This window comes from Nerophis ophidion, linkage group LG03 (assembly GCF_033978795.1).
Source record: "Nerophis ophidion isolate RoL-2023_Sa linkage group LG03, RoL_Noph_v1.0, whole genome shotgun sequence".
Taxonomy (NCBI): Eukaryota; Metazoa; Chordata; class Actinopteri; order Syngnathiformes; family Syngnathidae; genus Nerophis; species Nerophis ophidion.
The window spans coordinates 17,653,281-17,680,047 of NC_084613.1; the positions used below are offsets into that span (position 1 = coordinate 17,653,281).

The 26,767-nt window shown below is 36.5% G+C and overlaps 1 protein-coding gene across 1 annotated transcript in view; it reads left to right on the forward strand.

Moving 5' to 3' along the window:
* The window catches only part of LOC133549233 (copine-8-like), a 161,118-nt gene that overhangs the window by 65,549 nt on the left and 68,802 nt on the right, over nt 1-26,767 (forward strand). Inside the window, exons 5-7 of the mRNA XM_061894450.1 lie at nt 2,905-2,944; nt 17,008-17,084; nt 22,659-22,722. Coding sequence (XP_061750434.1) covers nt 2,905-2,944; nt 17,008-17,084; nt 22,659-22,722 — 181 coding nt within the window. The remainder of the gene's footprint in view (nt 1-2,904; nt 2,945-17,007; nt 17,085-22,658; nt 22,723-26,767) is intronic.

Below are 26,767 nucleotides of genomic sequence, written 5' to 3' on the forward strand. Positions count from 1 at the left end.
GCACTTGCAAGATCAACTTGTTGGCCCTGTGTGTTAGGCTGAATGGCTGAAAGTGAAAGTGAAAGTGTAAGAAAGCTTCAGTCATCCTTAGTAAGCACGAGATGGCCAAATAAAAAGCCAGCAGGCAACTTGCAAACAGGGGAACCTTGCACAGATGTTTGAAGTGTAAACTGTTGGGACCTTTCACATCCTATAATTTCTCCTGTGTTTCATGCGTTTGTTCCTGTCCTGCGCTCTTATTTTGTAGTCTTCACTTCCTGTTTTCTCGTTTCCTGAAGCAGCCTCACGCCTGCCTTAAGACCACATGTCCCCGCATTGATTGATTGAATGATTGATTGAAACTTTTATTAGTAGCTTGCACAGTTCAGTACATATTCCCTACAATTGACCACTAAATTTAACACCCAAATAAGTTTTTCAACTTGTTTAAGTCGGGGTACATGTTAATCAATTCATTGTTTTACGTTTGTACTCAAGACTATTTAAGTTGCTTCCTGTCCTTGTTGGGACGTTATTCTTTCAAGGACCGTGTCTGGACTTTGTGGACGCCGTCCGCTCCACACGCGTCGTGAGCCTGGTCTTTGCTGTCGTCCAGCATTCAGTCTTTGTTTACGCTGTCAGCAAATGCTGAAGAAATGGTGGAAAAGCAATATTGTTAGTTTGCTGTTATTACTGTAACGGTCATTTAGACCAGTGGTTCGCATTTCCAGTGATGTGCCCCCTGTGAACATTTTTTTAAATTCAAGTACCCCCTGTAGGAGCCAAATAGAGGGCCATACTTGAATTTATGTTTTATTCTATTATTTTTGAGTGATTCATGCGTGTATGTCAGTGTGCACCCTTTGCAGGTGGTGTAAAGTTCCCACGCAGGCCTATAAGGGGCAGGAGCGCGCTGGGTGCGTGATTGGCAGTCGGGCACCAGCATACCGTCTTTGACCTCACCTGTCTGTAGACCTCACCTGTCTGTATACCTCGGCTTCATATAAGCTACCATTTATTTTGTTTCCCGAGTATTATAACCCTTGATTATTGTAAATAAAACAATCTTCAATTGCGCTGCTGGATCAGTTTGAATTAGTGGAGGGAAAGCGGGAAAAGGAAGAATACGTGACAAGGAAGGCTGTGTAAAAGGTGTGAGTCAGACAAGATGCCCGCGCCCCAAGTGGAACAAACATTTGAAACAAAGGGGTTATAGGAACAGTGTTTTATGCCACTACAGCCCCTAATCAGAGCAAAGCATTTTTGGTTGGAAAAAAAGAGATAAAGAAGTAAAATACAGCACTATGTCGTCAGTTTCTGATTTATTAAATTGTATAACAGTGCAAAATATTGCTCATTTGTAGTGGTCTTTCTTGAACTGTTTGGAAAAAAAGATATACAAATAACTAAAAACTTGTTGAAAAATAAACAAGTGATTGATTTATAAATAAAGAATTCTACACATAGAAGTAATCATCAACTTAAAGTGCCCTCTTTGGGGATTGTAATAGAGATCCATCTGGTTTTAATAAACTTAATTCTAAACATTTCTTCACAAAAAAAGAAATATTTAACATCAATATTTATGGAACATGTCCACAAAAATCTAGCTTTCAACACTGAATATTGCATTGTTGCATTTCTTTTCACACTTTATGAACTGTATACATTCATATTTTGTTGAATTATTATTCAATAAATATATTTACAAAGGATTTTTCAATTGTTGCTATTTTTAGAATATTTTTGAAAAATCTCCCGTACCCCTTGGCATACCTTCAAGTACCCCCAGGGGTATGCGTATCCCCATTTGAGAACCAATGATTTAGACCACAGGTGTCAAATTCAAGGCCCACACCTCTGCCAGCAGGGATAGGTGACATGGACTATCACAAGAACCTGCCATTTTATGGCGAAAACGATAAAAGTGATGATAAAACATACCCTTGAAAACGCCACCTTTTTGACTAAGAGTCCGTCAGTTAGGGCTGTAACAGTAAACATTCATCCATCCATCCATTTTCTACCGCTTGTCCCTTTTTGTAGCCTATCTCTGCTGCATTCGAGCGATAGGCGAGGTACACCCTGGACAAGTCGCCACCTAATTGCAGGGCATAATGGTTAACAGTATAATGATAAACCTCGGCATCCATCCATTCTTTTTCTACCGCTTGTCACTTTTGGGGTCGCGGGGGGTCGCTTGAGTCTATAGCAGCTGCATTCGGGACAAGTCGCCAACTCATCGCAGGGTGTAATGGTAAACCGTAGAATGATAAACTGCGGCATCCAGACGGTTAGTAATACCGTTGATATTTTAATTACCGAAAAACATCCATCCAACCATCCATTTTCTACCGCTTGTCCCCCCTGGGCTAGCGGGGGTCCTGGAGCCTATCTCAGCTGCATTCGGGCGGAAGACATCCATCCATCCATCCATTTTCTACCGCTTATTCCCTTTTGGGGTCGCGGGGGGTGCTGGCGCCTATATCAGCTACAATCGGGCGGAAGGCGGGGTACACCCTGGACAAGTCGCCACCTCATCGCAGGGCCAACACAGATAGACAGACAACATTCACACTCACATTCACACACTAGGGCCAATTTAGTGTTGCCAATCAACCTATCCCCAGGTGCATGTCTTTGGAAGTGGGAGGAAGCCGGAGTACCCGGAGGGAACCCACGCATTCACGGGGAGAACATGCAAACTCCACACAGAAAGATCCAGAGCCTGGATTTGAACCCAGGACTGCAGGACCTTCGTATTGTGAGGCAGACGCACTAACCCCTCTGCCACCGTGAAGCAGGGCGGAAGACAGTCATTTATTAATGCATTTTAAGCAATACAGCTTTCTTCCTGAAGACTGAAGCGCCGCTCGAGAAAAACTCTTAAATCTGATGTTTTTGTGCTTTTTTTTGTCTCTGCAGCTACGACTTGGACTGCAAGAGCGACAACCTCTCCAAACATGTGAGTGATTTATGATTGTTAATATTTCATAACACAGAGTACGTACTACAATTTAGTACGAACTCATACACAAGTGAATCTGGTTCGAACTGCATGACGGACTATAAAACAAAAATGTCCGTTTAAAACAAAATGATGAATTAAAAAATTAAAAAACATAATTTGATGCAGTCCAGCTCCGCCATAGGAAATAATTAAACACAAGTTGAGTTACAAAAAAAACCATCTGTTTTTCTTTTTTTTTTATATGTCAGCTTTAAAAAAAATATCACACAATATAAGACAATTAAATAAAAAAGATATGACATATAATGACATAACGTTGCAATTTAGACAGCAGGCAGAATTGGCGATGTATGCTAGTTATGTAATATACATGATAAAATATAAACATTTACAGTTTGGAGTTGAATAATAATTTTATGACAATAGAAAAACTATCACAATTAGGGATAGGTAGCATTCACATTTGAACCGATAGGGTACCCATTCCAAGGTACTCGGCGTTACCAATTTTCGGTACTTTTGTGCTTTTATATTTATTGGTGATAAAATCTCATATTAAAACAGTGCTGATTATGATAACTGCTGTCTTTATGTGTATATATTTATGTATATATATATGTGTGTGTATACATATACATGTATATATGTATAAATGTATATGTATGTATATATGTATATATATATATGTGTATATATATATGTATATATATATATGTGTGTGTGTGTGTGTGTGTCTGTATATATAGTGTGTTTATGTATATATATAGTGTGTGTGTATATATGTATGTGTGTATGATTATCGGTCTGTATGTCATGGTATAGCTTGTATGACATGCGCCCTAAAAAGTGTAAATACTGTAAGTGTTGTACTTAATACGCACCGGCTGTTTAATTGTAATGTGCATCTTAGTGCTCGCTGTCATTACCCATTTGGAGGTGTTGAAATTGCCATGTAAAATTGCTAATGCTAATCAATAGCATGTCAATAGCAAAGCCAATATAAATTAGCAATTAGTTAGTGATTTTTTTTTTTTTTTTTAAAGTGAAGCCTTAGTTAGCTTATGTTGGAGCGTTTTTTGACTCAGATTCCTTTTTGGCTTTGAAAATGACATCATGGCCAAGAGTAGCGGTAGTTTGACCTAGTAGAAGTATGTATTTATGTTGCATGTATTAATAATGTAAACATCTATGAAAGGCAGATGCATTGGATCATTCCATTCTATAACACCCCACCACCCCCCTCCTCCTCATCTTTATGGCCGAGAGAGGTTTCCCGTTAGCCTCCTACCCACAATGCCCCTGGGCTCCATCTGAGCGCAGCATGAAGGCCAACGACGCTTGGATGCATCCTGTCGACGCTGTGGATGTGTGGGATTGTAGATCTGGCACGCAGCGCCATTGTCCCCTTCCACTTTTCCACACGTCTGACTATTAATACCACAAGAATCTGACTATTGATAACACAAACATCAAATAATGTGATTATTTATAAAACAATTGTCAAAGAAAATGACTATTAATAACACAAACATCAACGAATAACTATCAATAACACTAACATCAAATTCATGACTATTCATGAAACATAAAAGAAAATTACTTTAAAATTGCACAAACATCAATGAATATGACAATAACACAAGTATCAAAAATATGAGTAAAAGCACAAACATCAAAGAATATGACTATTCATTGTACAGTCATCAATTAATATGACTATTAATAAATCAAATATCAAATAATATGACTATTAGTAACACAAGTATCAAAGAATATGACTATTAATAGCACAATCATCAATGAATATGAGTATTAATAACACACGTATCAAAGAATATGACTATTAGTACCAGAATCATGAAAGAATTTGACTATTAATATCACAATATCAATGAATATCACTATAACACAATTATCAAAGAATATGACACGGTGTCAGAGGGGTTAGTGCGTCTGCCTCACAATACGAAGGTCCTGCAGTCCTGGGTTCAAATCCAGGCTCGGGATCTTTCTGTGTGGAGTTTGCATGTTCTCCCCGTGAATGCGTGGGTTCCCTCCGGGTACTCCGGCTTCCTCCCACTTCCAAAGACATGCACCTGGGGATAGGTTGATTGGCAACACTAAATAGGCCCTAGTGTGTGAATGTGAGTGTGAATGTTGTCTGTCTATCTGTGTTGGCCCTGCGATGAGGTGGCGACTTGTCCAGGGTGTACCCCGCCTTCCGCCCGATTGTAGCTGAGATAGGCGCCAGCGCCCCCCGCGACCCCGAACGGGAATAAGCGGCAGAAAATGGATGGATGGATGGATGACTATTAGTACCACAAGAATCACATAATATCACTATTAATAACACAAATATTAAATAATATGACTATTGATAACACAATTATCAAATAATATAACTATTAATAAAACAAACATCAATGAATTTGAATATTAATAACACAATAATAAAAAAATATGACTATTAGCACCACAATCATTAAATGATATGAATATTAATAACAAAAGTATCAAACAGGACTATTAAAAACACAATAATCAAAGAAAATGACTATTAATAACACAAGTATCAAATAATATGACTAGTAATAACACAAACATCAATAATTATGAGTATCAATAACACAAATATCAATGAAAATGAATGTTAATGACACAATAATCCAAGACTCTGACTATTACTAACACAAACATCAATGAACACGACTATTCATAACACAATATCAATGAATATGACTATAACACAATTGTCAAATAATATGGCTATTAGTACCACAATCTTTAATGAATTTGACTATCAATAACACAATCATCAAATAATATGACACTATATATATATATATATATATATATATATATATATATATATATATATATATATATATATATATATATGTATAGTAAACTATACTATCCATCATCATCTACTTCAGGGGTCACCAACGCGGTGCCCTCGGGCACCGGGTTGCCCGTAAGGACCAGATGAGTAGTCCAACTGGCCTGTTCTAAAAATAGCTTAAATAGCAGCACTTATCAGTAAGCTGCCTCTATTTTTTAAATTGTATTTATTTACTAGCAAGCTGGTCTCGCTTTGCTCGACATTTTTAATTCTGAGAGACAAAACTCAAATAGAATTTGAAAATCCCGGAAAATATTTTAAAGACTTGGTCTTCGCTTGTTTAAATAAATGCATTTATTTTTTTACTTTGCTTCTTATAACTTTCAGAAAGACGATTTTAGAGAAAAAATACAACCTTTAAAATGATTTTAGGAGTTTTAAACACATATACCTTTTTACCTTTTAAATTCCTTTCTCTTCTTTCCTGACAATTTAAATCAATGTTCAAGTATTTATTTATTTTTTCATTGTAAAGAATAATAAATACATTTGAATTTAATTCTTCATTTTAGCTTCTGTTTTTTTCGACAAAGAATATTTGTCAAATATTTCTTCAAACTTTTTATGATTAAAATTCCCCAAAATTATTATGGCAAATCTAGAAAATCTGTAGAATCAAATTTGAATCTTATTTTGAATTTCTTAAAAAAAAATTTTTCGGGAAAATCTAGAAGAAATAATGATGTGTCTTTGTTAGAAATACAGCTTGGTCCAATTTGTTATATATTATGCTGATTGGATTTTAACCTATTTAACATGTCATCAAAATTCTAAAATTAATCTTAATATGGAAAAATGACTAATGATGTTCCATAAATTATTTTTTTAATTTTTTCTTAATTTTTTTCGGTTGAATTTTGAATTTTAAAGAGTCTAAATTGAAGATAAACTATGTTTCAAAATTGTATTTTATTTTTTTTCCTGTTTTCTCCTCTTTTAAACCGTTCAAGTTTTTTTTCATCATTTATTCTCTACAAAAAACCTTCCATAAAAGGAAATAAAATGTACGACGGAATGACAGACAGAAATACCCATTTTTTTATATATATATGTAGATTTATTTATTAAAGGTAAATTGAGCAAATTGGCTATTTCTGGCAATTTATTTAAGTGTGTATCAAACTGGTAGCCCTTCGCATTAATCAGTACCCAAGAAGTAGCTCTTGGTTTCAAAAAGGTTGGTGACCCCTGGCGTACAGTATATAGTATAGTTTATAGTATACAGTGGAATAGTTTATATTTTATATTATGCAGTATACAGTGCTATAGTTTATTTAGTATAGTTTACAATATACAGGGGTATGGTGTATATAGTATATTTTATAGTATACAGTGGCATAGTTTATATTTTGTAGTTTACAGTATACAGTGGTATAGTTTATTTAATATAGTTTACAGTATACAGTGGTATAGTGTTTATAGTAGGGTTTTTAGTATATTGGTCTAGTGTTCCTTGTAAGTATGTGTCATGATAATGATGATAATTATACTTACTGCTCGTTTGTATTTTTAAGTGTTCAGACCTGGGTGAGAGAAAGATGTCGGCCAGAACTGGCAAAGATCTTTGGAGCAGATTTATGCCTGCGGGATTTCTTGAATGCGCGCGTGTCTGCTCACGTGCACACAACACACAATAATACGCAAAAGTAGGCAACATGACACACTAATACACTATGCACAATGTTTGATTGCAGACTTGATGTTGTTGCCCCAAGGTTCCTCATCTAAATGTCCTGGTGGTCGTCCAACAGATTTGGGCAAGGACACCGGTCCCCCCTCAGCCACCCTCGCTGTGCTCAGAGTCAAAAGTACCATGCTGCTTTCACGAAAACTGGGAAATTTAAGACATGACAAGGACATGTGCAGTGGGATGATCGTTGACAACAAACATGATTCTTATTTGTTGCTTTTACTAAAACTATAGTATTGAGACTATATACAATCATTTAAACTGAAAGAAGTATTACTGTATATACATTAGTGATATCTAATCAATACAAAAATATAAATACATGATACAATGTATTTATTTTACTCTAAATTTGCATTTATTATCATTTTTAACACACTGCTATATCATTGAAATATAAATTATCTAAAAGAATGTAGAAAAAAATGTTTTTAATATCTAATTACTTATTATATAGATATGTATGTGTGTGTTTAAATGTGTGTGTATATGTGTAGTATGTATATTTGTGTATGTATATATGTATGTGTAGATATGTATGTATGTACACATACATATATTGTAAATATACTGTATATATTTATATGTGTATACATATGTGTTTATGTGTATACATATGTGTATAAATGTGTATGAGTATATGTGTGTATATGTATGTATATGAGTATATATGTTTATACGTATATGTGTATACATGTGTATACATGTATGTAGATATGTATACCAGTGACGTGCAGTCAGGGGAGGCAGGTGAGGCGGGGCCACCTGCCATCATGGAAAAAAAAAATGTAAAAAGAAAAAAAATTCATTATATTGTTATATGTATCCAGTGATTATACTATAAAGGTATTTTCAATTTAACTTCACCAGTTTTAAATGATTTTTTATTCAAAATCGCTTATTATTCACATTTGCCGTTCAAATACTGAGAATTACTTGCGGTGAGTCACAGCCAGTTGAGCCTCCCCGTGGCTTGCGCAATGACTCGGCTAATTGCTAGCTGCTGTGCAGTGAGACCGTAGTGCTATATGAATTCTATTATACATTCCCATAGTTTGGTTAGCTGAGGTATATAATGTACGGTGTATTTTGTCAACAACTGTATGTGTGTAACGTATTTCTTGTGCTGGGCAATCATAAAACGGCTGCGAAGACGCACAATGTGAGGCACCTGTTCTCCGGCCTCCTGGTGGTAGAGGGCGCTAGTGATCCCAGAGATCATTCTTGCGCTACTCGGCTAAGCCTGGGGACATCTGAAGCCGATATGTTTTAAAGTTGTCGTTTGCCTGCATATCGTAAAAACAACTGTCCAACATTTTACAACTAATTGTAAACTTATAGGTGCCGACCATCAGGGCCGAGTTGCGACGAAAGAGTGTCTCGATGTTGAGATATTAAGCCGAGGTGGTAAGGGAATTTGTTCACTAATAGTAGCTACTGGCCATACCCATGTATTTTTTATGGGCAGTTAGCATGTTTCTGATCCGATTGAATTTATATTTATGTCGAGTCTTTTTTTTTGGGTACTTAAATATGGTGACTGAGTATTGTGACGTTTTAGGGCCATCTGCATTTTTTATGCTAGAGTAAAGACAATGAATGAACACGGCCGCTGGAGCGCGGTTACACCTGTCAAAGTGACAACACTGTGTACTGTCGTGTTTGTTATTTTCTACATACATGTGATTATTTAATATTGTTAATGTTAGCAGTATTATGGCTGATAATGATAATAATTAGTGTAATTTATTTATACTATACTATACTATACTATACTATACTATACTAGCTAAAGTACCTGCTACATTAAGTTAAAGTACCAATGATTGTCACACACACACTATGTGTAGTGAAAATTTGTCCTCTTCATTTGACCCATCTCCCGGTTCACCCCCTGGGAGGTGAGGGGAGCAGTGAGCAGCAGCGACCGGGAATCATTTTTGGTGATTTAACCCCCAATTCCAACCTTTGATGCTGAGTGCCAAGTAGGGAAGAATGCAGGTATGAGCTTCTAAACATAACCCGTTAACTGCTGCCAATCAAATGGTGAATAAGATACTCTATAGGGTTCATATGTTTATAAATCTGACTGTGATGATGTTAGTGCCTCACCAGCCATGAACTTCACTGCACGTCACTGATGTATACATATGTACAGATACACACACACACACACACACACACACACACACACAGACACACACACACACACACGTATATATATATATATATATATATATATATATATATATATATATATATATATATATATATTAGGGGTGTGGGAAAAAAATCGATTCGAATACGTTGTGCGATTCAGAATCTATTATCTTTTTTTTTAATTGATTTCAAAAATAAAAATACATTTATTTATTTTTTATTTTCTTTAATTAATCCAACAAACCACTACACAGCAATACCATAACAACGCAATCCAATTCCAAAACCAAACCTGACCCAGCAACACTCAGAACTGCAATAAACAGAGCAATTGAGAGGAGACACAAACACGACACAGAACGAACCAAAAGTAGTGAAACAAAAATGAATATTATCAACAACAGTATCAATATTAGTTATAATTTCAGCATAGCAGTGATTATAAATCGCTCATTGACATTATCATTAGACATTCATAAAAAAAAAAAAAGAACAATAGTGTCACAGTGGCTTACACTTGCATTTCATCTCAGAAGCTCGGCAACACACTGTGTCCTATGTTTTCACAAAGATAAAATAAGTCATATTTTTGGTTTGTTTAATAGTTAAAACCAATTTACATTATTGCAATCAGTTGATAAAACATTGTCCTTCATAATAATAAAACCTTTTTTTCTTTAAATCTACTACTCTGCTAGCATGTCAGCAGACTGGGGTAGATCCTGCTGAAATCCTATGTATTGAATGAATACAGAATCGTTTTGAATCGGAAAAATATCGTTTTTGAATCGAGAACCGTGTTGAATCGAAAAAATCGATATATTATCGAATCGCGACCCCAAGAATCGATATTGAATCGAATCGTGGGACACCAGAAGATCCGCAGCCCTAATACTGTATATATATATATATATATATATATATATATATATATATATATACACACACATATGCACCCATCCATTTCCTACCGCTTTTCCCTCTTGGAGTCACAGGGGGTGCTGGTGTAGCTGAGATAGGCGCCAGCGCCCCCCGCGACCCCGAAAGGGAATAAGCGGTAGAAAATGGATGGATATATATATACACACACATATGCACCCATCCATTTCCTACCGCTTTTCCCTCTTGGAGTCACAGGGGGTGCTGGAGCCTATCTCCGCCCGGTTGTAGCTGAGATAGGCGCCAGCGCCCCCCGCGACCCCGAAAGGGAATAAGCGGTAGAAAATGGATGGATATATATATACACACACATATGCACCCATCCATTTCCTACCGCTTTTCCCTCTTGGAGTCACAGGGGGTGCTGGAGCCTATCTCAGCTTCATTCGTTCTATATATATATATATATATATACATATATATATATGTATATATATATATATATATATATATATATATATATATATATATATATATAAACCCAGTTTCCATGTGAGTTGGGAAATTGTGTTAGATGTAAATAGAAACGGAATACAGTGATTTGCAAATCCTTTTCAACCCATATTCAGTTGAATGCACTACAAAGACAACATATTTGATGTTCAAACTCATAAACTTTTTTTTTTCTGCAAATAATAATTAACTTAGAATTTCATGGCTCCAACACGTGCCAAAGTAGTTGGGAAAGGGCATGTTCACCACTGTGTTACATCACCTTTTCTTTCAACAACACTCAATAAATGTTTGGGAACTGAGGAAACTAATTGTTGAAGCTTTGAAAGTGCAATTATTTCTCATTCTTGTTTTATGTAGAACTTTAGTCGTTCAACAATCCGGGGTCTCCGCTGTCGTATTTTATGCTTCATAATGCGCCACACATTTTCGATGGGAGACAGGTCTGGACTGCAGGCGGGCCAGGAAAGTACCCGCACTCTTTTACTACGAAACCACGCTGTTGTAACACGTGGTTTGGCATAGTCTTGCTGAAATAAGCAGGAGCGTCTATGATAACGTTACTTGGATGACAACATATGTTGCTCCAAAACTTGTATGGATCATTCAGCATTAATGGTGCCTTCACAGATGTGTAAGTTGCCCATGCCTTAGGCCAGGGGTGCCCATTACGTCGATCGTGATCGACTGGTCGATCTCGGAGGGTGTGTCAGTCGATCTCAAGCCAGGCATTAAAAAATATACATAAAAATGAGCAGTCATCAATCATACCAAGACTTCACTTTCGTCAGTAGTTTGACATTCTCGGCACCCGAGGATCTTGTGAGATGACGCTGGCTGCTGCAAGCTCATATTTAAGAAAAAAATCACTAACAGGGCGGACGCAGAGAAACACATTTTACTTCTAGAGACTCCGTACCTACTGTCAAAACTCTAAAGACCGACTGCACAGTTCCTGTCTTCACCATAAAAGACCTGTTTCATCCTGCCTGGGCTAACAAAATAAGAGTCTCAGAAAGCTAGCGTGCACAAGCTAGCAAGCTACGGAGTTTGATGCCAATGTATTTTTCCCTAGCCCTCAGCGACCGCTTTCTCACTTGCTTGCCCACCCGCACTCTCACTGACGTCACTCACCTGCTGCCAGACATTAAAGGGCCACACACATATGCTACTCTCATAACAAAGTGTTTGAAAACGAGTATGCAAGTTGGACAAATGAGATGCCAAATCCAGCCACTTTCATGTGGTATTGGACAGAAAGGAGGACTTTTTTTTTCCTCCATTTGAAAATGCGGACGTTATCAGCACCACTGTCTAATTCCAATCAATGCAAGTCATCAGAATCAAATACACCAACTTATATTCTTGTCTTCATGAAAGAAAGGAATCTATGTGTGTTAAACATGCTTGTATTATCATTAAACACCATTAACTTGTTAACAAAAATGTCTCTTTCATAAATAAATAAATGTAAATTATAAATAGGAATGAGGTAGATCTCCTCGACTTGGTCAATTGAAAAGTAGCTCGCCTGCAGAAAAAGTGTGAGCGCCCCTGCATTTGGCACTAATACACCCCCATACCATCACAAATGCTGGCTTTTGAACTTTGCGCCTATAACAATCCGAAAGGTTATTTTCCTCTTTGTTCCGGAGGACACCACGTCCACATTTTCCAAATATAATTTGAAATGTGGACTCGTCAGACCACAGAACACTTTACCACTTTGCATCAGTCCATCTTAGATGAGTTCGGGCCCAGCGTTATTGTTGATAAATGTATTTTGCTTTGCATAGCAGAGTTTTAACTTGCACTTACAGATGTAGCAACCAACTGTAGTTACTGACAGTGGTTTTATGAAGTGTTCCTGAGCCCATGTAGTGATATCCTTTACACACTGATGTCGGTTTTTGATGCAGTACCGCCTGAGGGATCAAAGGTCCGTAATATCATCACTTACGTGCAGTGATTTCTCCAGATGCTCTGAACTTTTTGATGATTTTACAGACCGTAGATGGTAAAATTCCTAAATTCCTTGCAATAGCTCGTTGAGAAATGTTGTTCTAAAACTGTTCGACAATTTGCTTACAAATTGGTGACCCTCCCCCATCCTTGTTTGTGAATTACTTAGCTTTTCATGGAAGCTGCTTTTATACCCAATCATGGCACCCACCTGTTAGCCAGTAAGCGTCGTGGCTTGTGCAGCCCTTTGAGACAATCGTGATTTAGGGCTATTTAAAAAAACTTTGTTAGATTGATTGCCAGCTTGCTAGCTAAAGCTGATTGCTTCCCTCGGAAAATGACATTATGGGATGTCATCAAGATGTGGTAATTAATAAGGTTTTTTAACATTCTAAACATTTATACTAACTGTTGGGAATGTTGCCACGGTTTATCGTTAAAAATCCTTACACACCACCTTATCACACACTGGCTATGTTGAGGACCTAAGCAAAATTTTCATTTAGAATTCTAATTATGTGAAACAATATTTTCACATGAATCATGCTGTCAATCATAAATTGACATTTTAGATGTGCTTATTCAAGTAAAATGGGACACCCCTCACAGTACGTACTCTGCGTATAGGAAGGTTCCCTGTAGGTGTATTTTATTATGTATTTATAAATCTTTATTAACTTAGCGTGAAAATGTTTCATGTGAGGAAAAAAGGAAGACATTCTTTATATTATATTCATTTTTAATGATTTTAGTTTTGTATAAATTATGTTTTATAAAATTTGTACAATGTTTTTAAATTTTTTTTTACAATATATACTGGATTTATTTCATATTTTTTTTTACAATATATTCTGTGTCTAATAATTCATTATGCAATGTTTCTAATGTTTTTATTTTTATTTTTTTACAATAAATTCTGTATTCATTAAATTATTTCCAAAATGTAGGTTAGTTTTATTCACACAAAATATTTACCACTACTTAAAAAAATCTAAGAGTATGCCAGGTGGCGAAGGCTGGATTATACAGTAAACCCTCGTTTATCTCCGTTATTTGGTTTTGGTCTGACTGTGTTAAATTAATTTCCATAAAATAAGAATGATTAATTATGTATTTTCATCACTACAGCATAAAAAAATGTTTACAACTTTTCAAATGTACACTTCTTTTATGAAAAAAAAAACCCCTCATAGTCACCTTTACTCTCTTTTAATCCAATATAGTATTGCTTTCCGAGGCTGAGCCGATCAGTGACAAGGATACTGAACAGCACACTGTGATTGGTCAATACTACTGTAATATTGATATTTTAATTTCATTTAAGCCATTTTATGCTTGCAAACGACAATTTTTTCCCAAAAATATGAAGAGAATCCTTCAATGAAAGAAAGTTTATCTGTGATAGAACAAAGACGCAAATTTGGAAGCTGGACGCGGCTGTATTGGAAGCATTCACAGTCTGGTTATTGGACAAATGAGTACTGTCCCTTTAAGAAAGTAATCCTAATCTCAGTTTATTGTATGAATGTATTACACCTGTCGCACAAACACTCTTGTCATTTAAGCCTCTCAAGACTAAAGTGCTGACCTTGGGCACAAGATTGTAGATCTACACAACCCTGAAATTGGATACTTACACAAAACTGCAATTGTAGGCCGACACAGCATTGAATTTGTAGACTGACACAAGACTGTAATTGGAGACCTACACAAGACCACAATTGTAGACCTATGTAAGCCTGAAATTGTAGACACTCACAAGCCTGGAATTGTAGAGCTACACAAGACTGAAACTGTAGACCTACACAAGACTGCATTTCTAGACTTATGCAAGCCTGAAATTGTAGACACTTGCAAGCCTGGAATTGTACATCTACTCAAGCCTGTCATTGTACATCTACACAAGACTGGAATTGTAGACTGACACAAGACTAGAATTGTAGACCAACTCAAAAATAGAATTGTAGACTGAGAGAAGACTCTAATTGTAGACCTACACTTGCCTAGAATTGTAGACCAACTCAAAAATGGAATTGTAGACATACAGAAGACTTTTAATTGTAGACCTACGCAAGACTGGATTGTTAGACTTTTGCAAGACTGGAATTGTAGACTTACTCAAGACTGAAACTGTCAATTTACACAAGATTGTAATTGGAGACCTACACAAGACTGTACTTGTAGACCTATGCAAGCCTAATTGTAGACCTACTCAAAACTGGAATTGTAGACTTATGCAAGACTGGAATTATCGACTTACACAAGACTGCAATTGTAGACCTATGCAAGCCTGGAATTGTAGATCGATACAAGACTGAAATGGCACAAGCCTAGAATTGTTGACCAGCTCAAAAATTGAATTGTCGACCTACAGAAGACCTTAGTTGTTGACTTACACAAGACTGTAATTTTAGACCCTCACAAGCCTGGAATTGTAGACCTGCACAAGACTAATTGTAGACTGACACAAGACTAGAATTGTAAACCAACTCAAAAATGGAATTGTAGACCTACACTCACCTAGATTTGTAGACCAAGTCAAAAATGGAATCGTAAACATACAGAAGACTTTAATTGTCGACCTACGCAAGACTGGATTGGTAGACTTAAGCAAGACTGGAATTGTAGACCTAGCAAAGACTCTAATTGAAGTCTTACACTCGCCTAGAATTGTAGACCAACTCAAAAATAGAATTGCAGACATACAGAAGACTTTAATTGTAGACATATGCAAGACTGGATTGGTAGACTTACGCAAAACTGGAATTGTAGACTTACCCAAGACTGGAATTGGAGACCTACACAAGACTGCGATTGTAGACCCATGGAAGCCTAATTGTAGACCTACTCAAGACTGGAATTGTAGACTTACGCAAGAGTGGAATTGTAGACTCACACAAGACTGCAATTGTAGACCTATTCAAGCCTGGAATTGTAGATCTACACAAAACTGGAATTGTACAACGACACAAGCCTAGAATTGTAGACCAGCTCAAAAATGGAATTGTAGACCTACAGAAAACCCGAATTGTAAACCGACACAAGACTGTAATATTAGACACTCACAAGCTGTAATTTTAGACACTCACAAGCCTGGGATTGTAGACCTGCACAAAACTGTAATTGTGGAATGACACAAGACTAGAATTGTAGACCAACTCAAAAATGGAATTGTAGACCTAGCAACCACTCTAATTGTAGACCTACACTCCCCTAGAATTGTAGACCAACTCAAAAATGGAATTGTAGACATACAGAAGACCCTAGTTGTAGACCTACTCAAGACTGTAATTTTAGACCCTCACAAGCCTGGAATTGTAGGCCTGCACAAGACTGTAATTGTAGACCTGCACAAGACTGGAATTGCAGACATACGCAAGATTGGAATTGTAGACTTACCCAAGACTAGAATTGTAGACTTACATTTGACCAATACCGTCTCCAGCCGGGAATTGTAAACCCACGTGAGACTGAAGTTGCAGACGTACACAAAACTGTAATTGTAAACCCTCTCACGCCGGGATTGTAAACCTACACAGGACTGTAATTCCAGACCTACACAAGACTGTAATTGGAGACCTGCACAAGATTGTAAGTGTAGACCCACGCAAAACTGTAATCGTACACTTACACAAGACTAATTGTAGACTCTTACAAGCCTGTAATAGTAGACGCGCACAAGACTGTAATAGTAGACCTGCGGTTGGAGACCTACACAAGACTACGACTGTAGACCTACACAAACCTGGAATTTTAGACCTACTCAAGACTAATTGTAGAAGTGCACATGACTGTAATTCTAGACATACTCAAGACTGAAATGGACTAATGTTAGTGTCAAATGAATGCCAAGTCTCTGTGAGTTCCAGTGAAGCCAGTGTGTCTGCAGCAGTGGGTGTGTGAGTGTACCTGCTTAATGACGTGTTGATGTATTATGCATATGTTGTGCAGGACTTCCTGGGTCAGGCCTTCTGCACGCTGGGAGAGATCGTGGGCTCGCTGGGAAGCCGCCTGGAGAGGCCTTTGATGTGAGTAGAAGGTCTTGTCAGCCTTTTTAATTAGACACCGTAGTTTCCTGCTGAGGGCCAAAAGGCGGCGGCGCGCTAATCAGTGGTGCAGCCACCATTATCTGTCATCACCACGCCCCCTTTCAGCGGCGTCAACCCTCGATCGGCACGGGAGGAGGATGATGATGATGATGATGATGATGATGACGATGTCGGCGAGAGCGTCTCTGTCAGCCAGAGAATGTTCGAAGAGCATAACACCATTTAAACATGGCGGAGGGGTAAACAGCGTATAGTCAAAGAGACGGCTGACACGAGAGCAAGCTTCAAATCATGCAAATCCTCGTTTAAATATTAAAATAAATTAATTAAATTATTTTGCTTATGAAAAAAAATATGTCACATATTTGCCATGTTTTTTTTTGGTCCATGAAGCTTGATTTTGTTTCTTTTATCATTCTATCACATGTTAAATTATTTCAAATATATAGGGTACTATGTTGGGGGTTTACAGTCACGGACCCTTAACAAATCAAAAAAAAAAAAAAACTCCCCCAAAAAACGCAAAAAATTTTTTTTACAATTTTTAAATCCGCCCAAAAAAAATCTGCACATTTGCAGGAAGTAAATGCCAAACCACAAACGTTTTATACGGTTATAGCACAATATAGCAAAAGAACATAGCATATAATAGCATACAGTAATATAACAACATAATGTTACTGTGGGGGGGGGGGGGCGTGGCCTGTGGACCTGCAGCGAAACGGGGTGTGCAATTACCACAATATAGCAAAAGAACATAGCATATAATAGCATACAGTAATACAACAACATAATGTTACTGTGGAGGGGCGTGGCCTGTGGACCTGCAGCGAAACGGGGTGTGCAATTAGCACAATATAGCAAAAGAACATAGCATATAATAGCATACAGTATTATAACAACATAATGTTACTGGGGGGTGGGGGGGGTGCGTGGCCTGTGGACCTGCAGCGAAACGGGGTTTGCCAGGACCGGCTTCGAGATCAGCGACAGGTGCGTAGATGGCCCACCTGGGCCAGATTATCTAATCACCTGTCGTTGTTGAGCGAGAGCGAGAGCGAGACAAACTATACATTGGAGAGAAACCATTCATGTGCTTAGTTTGTTAGTGAACGATTGCTGAAAAGCACACGAAAGACAATTTATTGGAAAATAAAACAGTATTGTCAACATGGAAGAGCCTGGCATGTCGGTGATTGGTGGTCCGAAGAACCCGAAAGCGAGAGTCTTCCACAATTACACGACATGGCATAGCGTAAAAGTGGTATAACGGAACATAACCGAGCATCTGTGCTGCACAACACAAAACATAACACAACATATCGTGGAACATGACAAAACATAACTTTGCATAACTTAGTTTAGCATAATGTGATACAACAAGCTCAATCAGCGCAACATAGCATAGCGTACATTGTTTTAACTCGTTTTTTCTGTGAAGAACCTTGCACGTTATCAAATAAACATTGATAATGTAACATAACATAGCACCAAATTGCATGTACATCATAGCATACAATAACAATATAGCAAACATAGCTAAGCATAAAATAACAAAATAGCAAACATAGCATTAATACAGCGCAAACATAGCATTGCATAAAATAATAGAGCAAACATAACATAGCACAAAATAATAGAGCATACATATCACAGCATTACATAACAATATAGCAAACACAGCAAAGCATAGAATGATATAGCATGCATGGTGTAGTATAAAATAACAATATAACAAACATAACATAGCACAAAATAATATAGCATATATATTGTAGCAAAAGATAACAATATAGCAAACATTGCATAGCACAAAATACCTATATAGCAAACAACATGGCATAGCATAAAATAACAATATAACAAACAACATAGCATAAAATTATATTGCATACACTGCATAGCATAAAAAAACAATATAGCATACATAGCATAAAATAACAATATAGCAAACATAGCATAGCATAAAATAACAATATAGCAAACATAACAGCACAAAATAATATAGCATACATAGTGTAGCATAAGATAACAATATAGTAGATATCGCATAGCACAAAATACCTATATAGCAAATAACATGGCATTGCATAAAATAATGTAGCATACATATTGTAGCATAAGATAACAATATAGCAAATATCGCATAGCACAAAATACCTATGTAGCAAACAACATGGCATTGCATAAAGTAACAATATAGCAAACAACATAGCATAAAATGATATAGCATACACTACATAGCATAACAAAACAATATAGCATACATAGCATAGAATAAAATAACACTATAGCAAACATCGCATTGCATAGAATACTTATACAGCAAACATAGCATGGCATAGCATAAAATAACAATATAGCAAACAACATAGCATACAATGATGTAGCATACACAGCATAGCATAAAAAACAAGATAGCATCCATAGCATAGCATTAAAAAAAATATAGCATTCATAGCATAAAAAAACAACATAAAATAGTATAAGTACAATAAAATAACAACATAACATACTTAGTGTAGCATAAAACAATAGCAAAAATAGCTTAGCATAAAATAGCAAACATAGCATAAAATAATATAGCAAACATAGCGGTGCGTAAAATGATATAGCAAACATAGCATGACACAACATGGCGTAGCAAAGCATAGAATAACCATGCCAGCTAACTAAGTTAGCGACCACGCGATTCTGTCTCATTTCCACTCTTTAAAGCAGTTTGTTCATTAATGTGCACTGTCAACGATGAAATGATTGACAATTAAGTAAACAACAACATAACCTGAAAGCATAACCTGGCATAGCGTGAAATTTACATAACATTAGGTGGCATCTGCGCTGCGTAGCACAACACATCAAAACACCACATAACATGAAACACACCATAAAATAGTAGCGTTTGGTAACCTAACGTAAGACTTTATCATTCCCGTAACTTAGTGCGTTGCAACACATCGGCATAACAACACAACAGAGCGTTATTCAAACATTTTATTTGTGTGGGCCAAAAGGTAAAATGTCACCACAATAAAGGTAGGATGTCAAGAGATGGTCACGGGCACACACACACACACACACACACACACACACACGCTATAAGATGGCGCATGTTAGGTTTGTTGTCATGATTGTTCAGCCTCAGGATGCAAACAAACACACTTTGTTTCTGTGTGTATATACTGTATAAGTGTGTGTGCGTGTGTGTGTGTGTGTGTGTGTGCAAGAGAGAGAGTACCAATGAGTGTTGCAGCTTGAAGGTCTGACACAGAAGAAGAAATATGTTGAACTTACGTAATCGCGTCATGCTGCCGTCATTTAATCTTTCAACATTTCTTCATATTTCATAGTTTCTTTCAGTTGTATATTCAGTAATGTGCTCATTTTTTTTTTGCCTCCCCCGCTTTTATTTCCTTTTTTTTTTTTTCGGCTGGCTCGCTCGTGAGCACGCGTCGCCGGTCTGCTCACTAGACCAGAAGTTGAAAATAATATAAACAAGTGAAGACAAAAATGATGTCAGGAATAGTTTTTTCACAGCTCAGAATGTGCTGCCACCGATGTAATGCACACAGAAGATGCCTTCAACATCTGCCAGCTGACAAAGGTTGTAATATATTCACAACCAAAATATACAAGATGACTGAGTAATAATATTAAATAATAATAATAATAATAATGACGAGGTGGAGAAATTTTTGTTCAAATTGCGTGTGAATGCCCTAATACTGAAGATCGGAAACTGTACTAAAACGTAATATGAATATTAGGGGGGTTAAAAATCGATTTTCAGATTAATCGTGACTCTTATTTGTAACGATTCTTAATCGATTGAGAAAAATCTGAATTGAATGTAAATGTTCAATGTTCAATCTGTCCTTTCCAGCCACTCAGACAAACCATATTGTTGTTGTAGATCATGGGTGTCCAAAGTTTTTGCTTGGGGGCTGCATTTCACACACCAAAAAAAGTAACTATACTTACATACATATATATTATATACAGTGGGGCAAAAAAGTATTTAGTCAGCCACCGATTGTGCAAGTTCTCCCACTTAAAATGATGACAGAGGTCTGTATTTTTCATCATAGGTACACTTCAACTGTGAGAAACAGAATGTGAAAAAAAAATCCAGGAATTCACATTGTAGGAATTTTAAAGAATTTATTTGTAAATTATGGTGGAAAATAAGTATTTGGTCACTTCAAACAAGGAAGATCTCTGGCTCTCACAGACCTGTAACTTCTTCTATAAGAGGCTCTTCTGTCCTCCACTCGTTACCTGTATTAATGGAACCTGTTTGAACTAGTTATCTGTATAAAAGACATCTGTCTACAGCCTCAAACAGTCAGACTCCAAACTCCACTATGGCCAAGACCAAAGAGCTGTCGAAGGACACCAGGAAAAGAATTGTAGACCTGCACCAGACTAGGAAGAGTGAATCTACAATAGGCAAGCAGCTTGGGGTGAAAAAATCAACTGTGGGAGCAATTATCAGAAAATGGAAGACATACAAAACCACTGATAATCCCCCTCGATCTGGGGCTCCACGCAAGATCTCATCCCGTGGGGTTTAAAATGATCATGAGAAGGGTGAGCAAAAATCCCAGAATCACACGGGAGGACCTGGTGAAAGACCTGCAGAGAGCTGGGACCAAAGTAACGAAGGTTACCATCAGTAACACACTACGCCGACAGGGAATCAAATCCTGCAGTGCCAGACGTGTCCCCCTGCTTAAGCCAGTGCATGTCCAGGCCTGTCTGAAGTTTGCCAGAGAGCACGTGGATGATACAGCAGAGGATTGGGAGAAAGTCATGTGGTCAGATGAAACCAAAATAGAAATTTTTGGTATAAACTCAACTCGTCGTGTTTGGAGGAAGAAGAATACTGAGTCGCATTCCAAGAACACCATACTTACTGTGAAGCATGGGGGTGGAAACATCATGCTTTGGGGCTGTTTTTCTGCTAAGGGGACAGGACGATTGATCCGTGTTAAGGAAAGAATGAATGGCGCCATGTATCGTGACCAAAACCTCCTTCCATCAGTGAGAGCTTTGAATGGTTGACCAAATACTTATTTTCCACCATAATTTACAAATAAATTCTTTAAAATTCCTACAATGTGAATTCCTGGATTTTTTTTCTTTCACATTCTGTCTCTAACAGTTGAAGTGTACCTATGATGAAAATTACAGACCTCTGTCATCATTTTAAGTGGGAGAACTTGCACAATCAGTGGCTGACTAAATACTTTTTTGCCCCACTGTGTATATATATATATATATATATATATATATCTGTGTTGGCCCTGCGATGAGGTGGCGACTTGTCCAGGGTGTACGCCGCCTTCCGCCCAATTGTAGCTGAGATAGGCGCCAGCGCTCCCCGTGACCCCAAAAGGGAATAAGCGGTAGAAAAAGGATATATATATAAATTTGTTACTTTACATGCTGTCGCCTTTGGGTCTCGACCAAATTTTTTTTAGCCCCCAAGTCAAAAAGTTTGAACACCCTGAGTAAGAGCGCTGTGCTCTAAAGATTTCTTCTGTCTTCCAGCGGCATCCCGGGGAAGAAATGTGGAACATTCATCGTGAGAGCAGAGGAGCTGAGCAACTGCAGGGTGAGACACAAAGGACCGTTTATTAAAATGCATTGCTGTTGTATTCTTGCCATTAGGATTCATGCATTATTCACCAGGAAGTAAAAGGGAAATATCAAAGAAAATGCGACATTTTAACCAAAGAGGTGAAAAAAAAAAATCAAAAAAATGGTCATGTCGTATGGATGCTGAATTGAAAATAACCAAAACCTTTCAGTGCTCGCGAGTGTTAGTTGTTATGTTTGCTGCTGCGGCGACGCTCCGAATGCGCCTCAAATTAGAAGGCTAAAAATGTCCTCGCTAAAAATAGCATCAACTCGCTGCCAGAAGAAGTGACGATGTCATCATTTTCCTGCCGTCAATCCCCTTTTAAATGTTGTCATTCATCTTTCGCAGTACAGTATTTTCTATTCTGTATGTAGTGATGGCTGGCTGTTGCCATGGTAATGAGTGCAGGCCAGTACATACATCGCGTGTGCTAAAACACGTGCAAACTTGATGGCCGATCTACTAAACTCCAGACAGAAAGGGCTTTGCAACTCTTCAGTGAGTAAAATAAGGAGCACAATCCTTCTTCATGAACATGCAGCTCATCACAACGCCCACAATACTGGGGAGAATAAAAGGCTGATGTAGTTATCAAGCGCACAGAGTGTGATTTATCAAGATTACAACTGTTCTGCGGCCACTGTTTTGCGAATATATTTTGCAGGAGGTGATGATGTGGGATCTGAGCCGAGGATGTCGTTGTGGCTTGTGCAACCCTTTGAGACACTTGTGATATAGGACTATATAAGTAAACATTGATTGATTGATGATTGATGGCGCTGCAGCTTTGTCCTACGCATGATTGTCAAAAATGAAAATATTTGACATTGTCTATTCAGCAATATTATTTCATAATTTTATAGCTGCTGGATGACTTAAAGGGCTGATTAAAACACATTAAAAAAAATTGTTTTGGTGTCTGCTGGCGTTTTTTTTTTTTTAAATGACATTTGTTTTTTCATATAAATGATATGTTATCAGCATATCTCATATGAATACAATCGTATTGCAATATGCATTTTCTTGCGTCTGGAAAATACCAGCGCACACTCGAAGTGAAAGCCAGCATCTTTAATGAGCGCACGTTTAGCACGCTAAAGAGTGGGTTTCGTTGTAGATGCACTGCAGAAGTTTAAGTTTGTTTTTAACATGTATACAATTTTATTTTGATACATCACATACCTTACATCTTTGTTATTTTTATTTTCTTTACATGTCCAAAAAGGAGTAGGAAGAAGAAAATCTCTTTCAATCCTACCTCTTTTCTACTTCATAGCACTTACTAACACATATGTTTACTTTCCTGTTCTCCATTTGTATGCAATTTATATCCATTTATTCTGAATACAAGAGTTTTCCCCATATATTGTTAAGTCAGTTATGATTCACTTAAAGAGATAAAGTGACCATAACAAGCGGTACATATTATATTTGTGTGCTGCATGTTTGAAAAAATAACAAAAGGCCACAGTTAGGAGCATGATGACATGAATGTGCAGTAAATGAGTGTTTCCATGGCAAAAACAAAAACTAATTTAAATAAGGCGGTCTGCACTCGTTATTAGTTGTACACACAGTCGTAGTAGATCACATGTAACACGCCCACTAATAGTACATACCATTTTATAGTTTGCACACGCTGTTTAGCACCTGCTATTTGGATCTTAGTACATCAGGCCCATAATATTCTCGACTTACATTGGGAGCAAATGATTAAAAAAAAGATTATAACTATATTTATAACATACATTTGTAGAATGTATGTAATGTATGTAGTAATGCGGACGTTGTATCGATCCGTTGTGGTGAAGAAGGAGCTGAGCCGGAAGGCAAAGCTCTCAATTTACCGGTCGATCTACGTTCCCATCCTCACCTATGGTCATGAGCTTTGGGTCATGACCGAAAGGATAAGATCACGGGTACAAGCGGCCGAAATGAGTTTCCTCCGCCGGGTGGCGGGGCTCTCCCTTAGAGATAGGGTGAGAAGCTCTGCCATCCGGGAGGAGCTCAACGTAAAGCCGCTGCTCCTCCACATCGAGAGGAGCCAGATGAGGTGGTTCGGGCATCTGGTCAGGATGCCACCCGAACGCCTCCCTAGGGATGTGTTTAGGGCACGTCCAGCTGGTAGGAGGCCACGGGGAAGACCCAGGACACGTTGGAAAGACTATGTCTCCCGGCTGGCCTGGGAACGCCTCGGGATCCCCCGGGAAGAGCTAGACAAAGTGGCTGGAGATAGGGAAGTCTGGGTTTCCCTGCTTAGGCTGCTGCCCCCGCGACCCGACCTCGGATAAGCGGAAGATGATGGATGGATGGATGGACATTTGTAGAAATGAAACTGATATGAACGTTGTATAATACATTCAGAATATATTGTAAAAAACAAACAAAAACACTTAACATATACATTGTATAGAAATAAATCCAGAATATATTTTATTAAAAAAAATATATAAACCTAACAAATATTGTATGATGAATCAATAAATAAAGAAATATAGCAGGAAAAAATTAACACAAAAAATGTCAATAGATTAATAAATATAAACTATTTTGTAAAAAAAATCCCAACTGCAACTAATATCGTACAACCAATCAATAAACAAGTATCTATATATAATGTCTAAACAAATGTAAATACATCAGTACCGAATATATTGTAAAAAAACAACTAATAATGAACATTTTATAATGAATGAATAAACAACAAATAAATTGTAGGAATAAAACTAACAAACATTGTAAATAAATAAATACAAACTATATTGTAAAAAAAAACTGCAACTAACATTGTATAACAAATCAATAAACAAATATGTATACATAATATATAAATAAAACTATCATAAAAAAATTAAATACATAAATACAGAATATATTGTAAAAAAACAGCTAATATTAAACATTGTATGATAAATGAATACACAAAATATATTGTAGGAATAAAACTAAAAGATTGTAAATCAATAAATAAAAACAGAATATATTGTATAAAAACAACTAATAAACATTGTATAATGAATGAATAAACAAAAAATATATTTTAGGAATAAAACTCACATTGTAAATCAATAAATAAATACAATATATTGTAAAAAACAACAACAACCAACAATGTTAATAAATACATAAAAATAAATTGTACTGTATTGTATCATGAATCAATAAATGTATATAGTAAGAATAAAACTAGCACACACCAAATACACAAATCAATAAATACAGAATGTATTGTAAAAAAAAAAAAAAGTCAACAACTAACCAACATTGTATAATGAATAAATGAACAAGGAATATATTGTAGGAATAACATTCCCAAACATTGTAAATCAATAAATAAATATAGGATATATTGTACGAATAAAATTAATACAAGCATTGTTAATAAATAAATACAGAATATATTGTAAAACAAAATCAACAACAAATGATGTATAACAAATCAATAAACATAATGCAAATATCATAAAAAAAATTATAAATACAGAATACATTTAAAAAGAAATAATAAACATTGTATCATGAATCAATAAATGTATAAAGTAAAAATAAAACTAGCACACACTGTAGATAAATTACTCAATAAATACAAAATATATTAGGAAAAAAACAAAACAACTAAACAATAATGAACATTGTATAATGAATAAATAAACAAGGAATATATTGTAGGAATAAAACACAAACATTGTAAATCAATAAATAAATACAGGATATATTGTACAAATGAAACTAATACAAATCTTATAAATAAATAAATAAATACCTACACAATACATTGTAAAAAAATCAACAACAAATAATGTATAAAAAATGTACAAACATGTTGTATAAACAAAACTAATGCAGATATTGTAAATGAATAAATACATACAGAAGATATTGTAAAATTGTATAATGAATGGATAAATACAGAATATATTATAGATACAACTACAACTCTAAAATATAAACATAACAATGTAAAGAAATATAAAGTCCCAAGCAAGAAATGTTCTGAAGTTTGCCAATCAAAGCAGAA